The sequence below is a fragment of the Channa argus genome, chromosome 15 (genome assembly GCF_033026475.1).
Source record: "Channa argus isolate prfri chromosome 15, Channa argus male v1.0, whole genome shotgun sequence".
Lineage (NCBI taxonomy): Eukaryota > Metazoa > Chordata > Actinopteri > Anabantiformes > Channidae > Channa > Channa argus.
In genome coordinates this window covers 3,802,391-3,810,834 of record NC_090211.1, presented here as the reverse complement: position 1 = coordinate 3,810,834, position 8,444 = coordinate 3,802,391, and the positions used below count along the sequence as shown (strand labels likewise).

At 39.2% G+C, this 8,444-nt stretch overlaps 1 protein-coding gene across 1 annotated transcript; it reads right to left on the bottom strand.

The window, feature by feature from the left end:
• Positions 1-311: 311 nt before the first annotated feature.
• LOC137099377 (forkhead box protein J1-A-like) lies at positions 312-4,674 on the bottom strand. The gene is made up of 3 exons (XM_067476134.1): positions 4,430-4,674; positions 3,047-3,696; positions 312-1,899 (listed from the first exon to the last, which is right to left on the bottom strand). Exons 2-3 carry the CDS (start codon positions 3,632-3,634, stop codon positions 1,060-1,062), a joined length of 1,428 nt encoding a protein of 475 aa, XP_067332235.1. The 5' UTR covers positions 3,635-3,696; positions 4,430-4,674; the 3' UTR covers positions 312-1,059.
• Positions 4,675-8,444: the final 3,770 nt, after the last annotated feature.

The following is an 8,444-nucleotide window of genomic DNA, read 5'->3' as shown; positions in this document are numbered from 1 at the left end:
ATCACATAATTACGTTCGAAGTTTGCTTAACCAGTATATCTATTTCAGCAAAAACTGTTTTTCAGCGTTGCTTTGAAAATCCTTTCAGTGCCAAAGCACTCAGTGCATTTTCTTTTTGAAAATGTTTTTTCTAGCTAAAAGTACAATCCTGAGATCAAAATATCAGAAGAAAGTAAACAAATATAAACACACAGTGGTTCAGATTTTTCACTGCAACACCTACTAGTTAGTAGTCAATATGTCAGCAACCCACTGCGACAAAACATTTCAAGAAGACTCACAAATCGATATTACAATGGTGTGACCAGGCCTAAATTCTGAAAACAAGTTTCTTTCTTCTTTGATTTTTCTCTAAAGTCATTTCAGAGTTCACCAAAAGCCTATCAGAGATAGTCTAGTTGTCCCTGTGATGATGTTCAGTAGGCATTGGGAGTATGTGGCATGGATTGGGTATTAGATTTTAAGGACCTAAGTAAGGAAACGGTAAGAAGAGCTTTCATAGTAAAAGGGGTTTATTGTGGGGAATTGGGAGTGAAAAAAACAGTAGCTCGCTAAACTAGGAGGACAGAGAGAACCCAAGAAGTAAAAGGCAATAGACTAAACCAAAAAGATGAATCAGGACATAAAGCTAAATACAGGAGTGAGGAGAACTAAAACTAGACCGCAACTGAGCTGGAGCAGAGGGGATGGATGAAGGGAGGGAGACAGACTTCAGGAACAACAGAGGAATCAAAAAAGAATTGTGGGTAAAGCCAGGTTAAGTAGACAGGGGCACAGGTGAATATAATCAGGGGTGATGACAGGTAGCGAAGAGAGATGAAAGACAGAGGGGATACAAAATAAAAGCTTGGAACAGGAAGTGAAGCTGGGGGAAACAGAGACAAACTAAACTCAGGGACCAGAATCGTGACAGTTCTTTAATGAGTCAGCATTAAAAATATAATTTTAAAAATTCTTTAACCAAAAAAGTTTGCATGAGTATATAAAAGAATCGTGTATTCGTCTGTAGTAATGCAAATAGTTTTTATTGTGAAAGTATAGCTTGAAAGCAACTATTCCTCAAAGAAGGGTGTCAATCCAGGTGCTGGGGCCTCCGCCTAATGATTCTCCAAGGACAAATAGCTGGTCCAGGTTGACAGTGGAGCTACGGAGGAAATCCCCGCGGCCTTGGTCCTCATCTTCAGGCCACGAGCTCTCCAGGAAGGCTGTATTGAGGGGGGTCTCCTCATCTAAATCTGACACATCATTACTTCTTTGGGTCTCTCCCAACACATGGACATCTGCTGTCCCTAAAGGGGCTTCACCAGGGGTGATGTGGGTCCCCTGTAATGTCAGGTCCTCCACTTTCATGATGGGGCTCAATGGTTCCCCAACCTCCAAATTGAGATCCCCACTGAGGGCTGAGTCCAGCAAGGCATCCCAGTCAAAGTCCCCCTTCAGATGTCCTATCTCCTTTTGTTCATCTACAGGGAAGAGTGGAGAGCTGGAGTGCCATGGGACTTTACTGGCACCATTTCTGGTGCCCACAGATTGTTTCCTTTTGTGCCCACCTCTTCCCCTAACCACTGGCCAAGATTCCAGCATGGTACCCTCACCCAAATGGGGGTCCCAGTTTTGGTCAACTCCAGTAGCTTCTTCGAACTCTCCTGGGTTGATGCACAGGTCTCCTATGGGGCTGCTGGGACCTTTGGGTTGGGGCTGGAGGTTGACCCAGAACCTGTTCTGCAAATCCGGGTTGATCTGGACTGGTGGTATTCTTCTCTTCTTGTAGGCACAGCTCAGAAGGCGCTCAGCATTCTGTGGGTCAATCTTCCAGAAACCGCCCTTCCCTGGCTCGTCTTTCTGCCGAGGAACCTTAATGAAGCACTTGTTGAGTGACAGATTGTGTCGAATGGAGTTCTGAAAACAGAGAAGCATATTCTCAAATAACAGCTCACATATTTATTTACCTAAACTATTTCTGTTTTACCCCACCTTACAGGAAGAGTACAACATTTTGCCAAATATTCTAATTCTCTTTCTTGCAGTGACTTAGATGATGACAATTTGATGGCTACAATTAGCAGTTAGCTTAGCCCAACACAGAGACTGTAAAGTACAAAAAAAACTATCATCTTTAAAATACCAAAATAACCTATGAAATAATTTTCACAAAATATCTGGTGACAAAGTGACGCTAGTTGAGAAATTCCTCTCGTTGGTCTTCGAAACCTTTTGGATTTTTTTCCCTTGTATTGGCATTTTTCTCCAAACTGTTATTGTGTTGACAGAATTTTACAATAAATCAATGAACTCATAAATACTTTTACTGAAAAAAAAAAACATCAGTTAGTTATTCTGTTGCCTAAGTCCAACGACAAGACAAGACATATTTTTACTGGACTTTGATCTCCTAACTCCACGTAAACCATATGTCTCGGCTTATATTCAGAGACAGGAGCATCATTAAAACTGGATGTTGACAAAATAAGTTGATACTCATTCTCAAGTCATTCTCCACTGTCAGACACTGTTTACTCAAAGGGCAGCTCTGTCAAGACACTATTTTATTAGCTATGGGTCAACAGCATAAACTCAATTTCAGACTCCATCAAAGTTCAACCGGATTTAGAAAATTTCTAACTTAATTGCTTCTCATGTTGTTATGCATTGGTTTTTGAACCAGACAAAATAAAAGCCTAATTGCATGTAGAGGAGCTGATAGGTGGATTTTGTCACCTGGTTTCTTTACGCTAAGAAAACTGGTGGCTCACTGTAACTTCAAAGATTGTTTTTAAACTTCATATAAAACTTTTCATCTCTTGGATTAACACATTTCTCAAGATGTCAAAGTAATATGCAGGACGTGCATGACAGCATCGCACATAAGATTTATGCTCAGTGTACCATTGCGTTCATTCAGCCCCCTACTGAAGCCTAAATAGAGCAGCAACCTAATGCCCTTCGTTGAATATTATCTGCTCCATGTAGTGCTACTTTTGAGAGAATATTGTGAGAACAATATGTGTCTAAAGTAATGTGTATCAGTCTGTCTGAGATCTTCTACCTGCCAAGTGTGGTCAGCATGGCGGTAGTAACAGAAGTTATCGGTGATCCACTTGTAGATGCAGGACAGAGTGATCTTGGTCTTTTTACTGGCCTGCATGGCCATGCAGATGAGTGCAGCATATGAGTATGGCGGCTTGATGTGAGGGTTGGTTTTGTAGTCCACCTCATCCGGACAGTGACCGTGCGCCACAATGCCGGGGAGGGACTGCATCCTGCTGTAGGCCGCCGCTGTGGGCTTCCCTGGGGTCAGGGGCATGCCAATGGAGGCGAGGTCCCCGGCCAAAGGGGAGGCTGGGGCTTCGGAGCCCAGCTGCTGGCCGAACAGGTGCGGCTGTTGGTGGTCCTGCTGTGGCACGTTGGCACCGAGAATGGAGAACTCCTGCAGCCACTGAAGGCTTGTCAGGCTGTCATCCAGGTTGAAGGAGCAGATGTTGTTATGGTTCTTGGTCTTGTTGTTGTTATTCTTGTTGTTGTTGTTGTTGATGACCCCGTCCCGTTCCTCCGCCTGAGCAGCGGCGGTCACCACCTCCTCCTCCAGCCCCACCGAGCCTTCGGGCCAGGGGTCTGTACAGCTCAGAAACAGCATGACTCTCTCCAGCACCCCTCTCCTCTCTGTCAGCCTAGTTCTCTTCCTCCCTCTACCAGCGCCTGCAGGACCGAAGATACACCCCCAACGTCAACAAAGTGCGAAAAGACAGGGACAATGAAGACAGAAAGCAAAGTAAAGTGAAATATTTGTAGATTCCCACTTCAGTGCTGCTGTGCCATGTCTGTCACCTAGATGTCTGACTGATTACAAAACACCAGACCTAAAATACTCTGAAAAAAGTTCAATCCTGACTTTGAGATGTGAGGCAGCTCTTACTCTTTGCAGGGCTCAGAACATCCCTGATTACCTCTGATGCGCACTTGACGCACCATGGGGCGCACGCACATCACCCTCAACGCAATGTTACAACTTTTAACCAGTATGTGTAGAAAAGGTTAAGAGGCTTTGAAAATGACTTCATCAAATCGTGCTATTATAAATTTCACATAAGTTTTATTGTCAGTTTTGAGGGGGAAAACATGCAGTTTGGTAATTTATTGCGTAAAATCCACCAGTTTGTCAGTCGACAAAATATATGATTTCATTTAATTAAAGCTACAAATCTTGTTTTGCAGTTGAATTTGTCAATTTCATAAAGTAGTATTTATATAGTATATAGTTAGTATTTTGTAGTTCTTATATGTAAATTTCTCATTTATTATTGAATTGAAATGTACTTGTCTAGCTCGGATGTTTGGCCTCTAGAAGGAGCAGGCTGGATTTAAACAGTTTACCTGTGTAAACATTTCAGGGACACTTTCTAATATCCCTTAAATAAACATTCAAACTCACCTTTTGTCGGCTGTGATGTTGAGTTGGGAGAGTTAAATATCCAAAGGAGCAGCTCACTAATGTGCACCCACTGTTGCTTGGTTTGCACCTGCTGTCAGTTTGTGACTGAAGAAAAGAAAGAAGGAAGAGGAATTCTGTGGATAGTGTTTGGCGCTTCTTCTCTACAGAGTAAATTTAGCAGTGTTGATATCAACACATTAGGTAATTTTAACATTGAGTCAGAATATATACCCGCTCTCCACAGGGAGTACTTTACACTTAACATAGTATTAAATCCCTAGTGTTAAATCAGCTAAGGTAAGAGTTATTTTTTTTAAGTGTTACTCCAGTTTAAACTATGAGGAAACTAACACTTACCGGGTCATTTATATTAAATATCAGTGTTAATCAACATTAACTTTTTAATCTAGTATTTAATTTGAAAAAATGTTATGCTTACTCCCAATACAGTGGTTTTATTTAAAAAATGTGTTTGTTTTTCAAATTACCACAAATTTTTTTATTTTCTACTTTACTCCATTTAATAAATGTTGCAGTTTGGTCTTGTTGTTTTGACCTATGTATTAATGTCTTAATAAAAATGTTTTAACAGCATAGAAATTAAAACATTAACCCTTAAAGTTTAGTTTAATAAAAAGATTTTCACTACAGTGTAAAACTAGAAAAAGCATTTCTAAAAAGAATGCACTGTGGTTGCTTTGGTGCTGAAAGGATTTTTTCATGGAAATCTGAAAAAAGCCAAACAGTTCTTGCTGAAATAGCTGAAACAAAATGTCCCGTCCTTACATGCTGGTTAGCAGAAGTCAAGGCTAGTTGGCCTTAAAAAACTTCAAAGGAAATGATGTGATGTCATTGAGTTCATCAATTGTGTGTTATATTTAAAATGTACAAAAGTACCTTTTAGTAAAGTTTAAAAGATATCAAAAATCAGTATTAATGCAATAATGTCCTTTTTATAAGCAGAATTTTTTGAAGTTTGAATAGTGTTTCTAGCTTAAATTATGCCGAAGTAGTTGTAGTAGGCGCTAAAAAACGTACAGAAAAGGGAAGTCAGAATAATAGTAGTAATAATAATACTAATAATAATAATAATAAAGATTAGAATATAACTTGAATTTAAAAATTAAGATGTTTCAATGATGTTTTTCTTTTTATCATGTCGATTAATAATAATCTTATTTTCAGTTTACACAAAAAAGCATAGCTATCCATTAGTTCATGATTACCTGGAGAAACTTGTATTAAAGCATAATTAATGTTTTATTTGTTAAATATAGTATCACTGAGAAAACAGTAACACTGCTGTTCTCGCACAGCTCAGTGTCATCAAATTTGAAGACCAAGAACAATACTAAATTAATGATAATATCTACTATGGTACTTAAAAACCAATATATTAATTGATCCCCTTATCAGTCTATTAACTTTGTTTCTGATAGCACATTGTGGGTGTGTGTGCACATAGAGCTCAGCTTCAAATCCATGTATCTTATCATGGAGCCTGTTTAACATAAATGTTTGTATGCACCACCCAATCAGAAACTGTAGAAAACAATACTTTTAGTAATGTGAACTAATCTAGGACAACTATGCCAAAAAAATTGCTAGCTTACTAAACTAAAAGTGCAAAAAAATGTTAGGACCCTTTTTATTGGACTCCAAATATCAACATTTACATTTAGTCATTTAGCAGACGCTTTTATCCAAAGAAAGTTACAAGTGAGGTACAAGGCAGCAAAAACAGAATATTTGCACTATTAAGACAAAACTAAGATAAGACTAACTTGCTTTCCCCATTTTATGATAATAATATAATGAAGCTACTAATCCTTGTGACTAGCTACCATGCTATTGAACTCCCAACACAGTCTTTTCAATTTCTTTTCTGGGACATATCAAATAAAAACAAAATCACACATAAATCGTCACGATAACCTTACCTCTTGCCCTGAATCTTCCCTGTTAGTCCTTTGTAATTCGCCCTTTCCAGGCCTAAAACTCTGAAGTTAACAGTGATAAGCAATATCAGGTTAACATAAAACACAGTCTTGGCTAAGATTTAAAATATAAATGTTTCCTATGTCATAAAATAGGACTTACCACAATCACAAGCTTTTTGAGATAAGGCAGAGGTGGGCGGAGCTTTCCGGAGTACTTTTTAGAGTGAATACCTCCCACATGAAGTGTTCACCTGATTTGACAGGGCGCATTGTACACTGGTGAATCCAACTCGAGATATTGTCACCAACACTGGAGGTGATCTTACTCTCTGTGATGTTGGAATAACTCCGGTAGACTTATTAGACTTTGTCACCAGATATTTTACACTGGCAAATTTACTCTGTATATTGCAGGGCTGCAGGATCTTATAGGAAAGCAGTTTAATACCTTTTCAAGGAGGTTTGTCCAGTAACAATAGAAACGGTAAAACAAACTGTTAAACTCCTCTATTGGCCCACTCGTTTCTATAGCGATTTACTTTATACTAATAAGGGCCTAGGACACTAAAGGGGACGTTACTGTATGTCATGTGCACATACAGACTCAGAACCAATCCATAGTTATGAGAACGTGGCATAACTGGACACACTGTATACATACCATAACACTTATTAACTATAATGAATAAAAACATCAGGTAGACCCTTGAAACCTAAGCATGAACCTCAAGGGGAGCAGACTTGTAACTTGAATTTAGTTTTGTCCTTTTCTTAAAGTTTAACATGTACTTTCCTTAAAAGATACCAATAATCAGAAGCAAATGTATTCGTCACTATACTTGGCCAATAATGGCAGAGTGTGATATTTTGCGCAGTTCTTTCCTTTAATACTGGGTCCTCAGCAGCCCTGCACTGTTCACACTCAGCTTTGGTTGCAAGATGTCCTTTGGAAATGGGCGTTTTAAAATGCTTCCAGACAGCACTGACTTCTACTGAGCTACATGGTGTCTTGGGAACTCTCCTTCTGGTGGTCTCTGAAAAACAACACAAGAAAAAATAGAGAGCAATAAAAATTCCATCAGCAGACACAGGAACAGGTTCTTTTTAAAAGCAGTCTCTCTCTTCAACAGTGACAAATCGTTGATAAATACACTGCATAAGTACCTGCTACCCAAAATTCATACAGGTTTGCAGGTCTGCCCCTTTATTGGGCACAGCTGTACAATCTGATGCTCTAAAATAAGACCGCTCTGCCACAAGTTTTACTTTTACAAAGATCATATTTTCTTAGTTATTTTTCCCAACTCCTATTTGAATAGGGTGAATCAAACTGAAATATCTTGCCGACTTCAACAAAAACAGTATTTATCAGGTTTGCAAAGTAGAATTTGTGGAAAAGCTGTTTTAACAGCATAACATTGTACGGGGGCGCCTGATAAAGCTTGATGACAATACTCCAAGAAAACAAAACAAGCTCTTCTGCTATCTGCTCTCTATCTGCCCTTTTTAAAAATGCCAAATTCTACATTGTACAACCATCATACATATACATAAGAGGCCAAGAGCTTTTTGAGATACGGCAGAAGTGAGCAGAGCTTTCTGGAGTACGTTTTAGAGTCAATATCTTTCATGTGAAGTGTTCATCTGCTTTGTCACCGGATATTTTACACTGGCAAATTTACTCTGTATGAAGGGTTTTTTATAACTGGTGTCAGCGGGCTGCAGGATCTTATAGGAAAGCAGTTTAATACCTTTTCAAGGAGGTTTGTCCAGTAACAATAGAAACGGTAAAACAAACTGTTAAACTCCTCTATTGGCCCACTCGTTTCTATAGCGATTTACTTTATACTAATAAGGGCCTAGGACACTAAAGGGGACGTTACTGTATGTCATGTGCACATACAGAATCAGAACCAATCCATAGTTATGAGAACAAACGGGGCATAACTGGACACACTGGGCCTAGGACACTAAAGGGGACGTTACTGTATGTCATGTGCACATACAGAATCAGAACCAATCCATAGTTATGAGTATGTGGCATAACTGGACACACTGTATACATACCATAACAC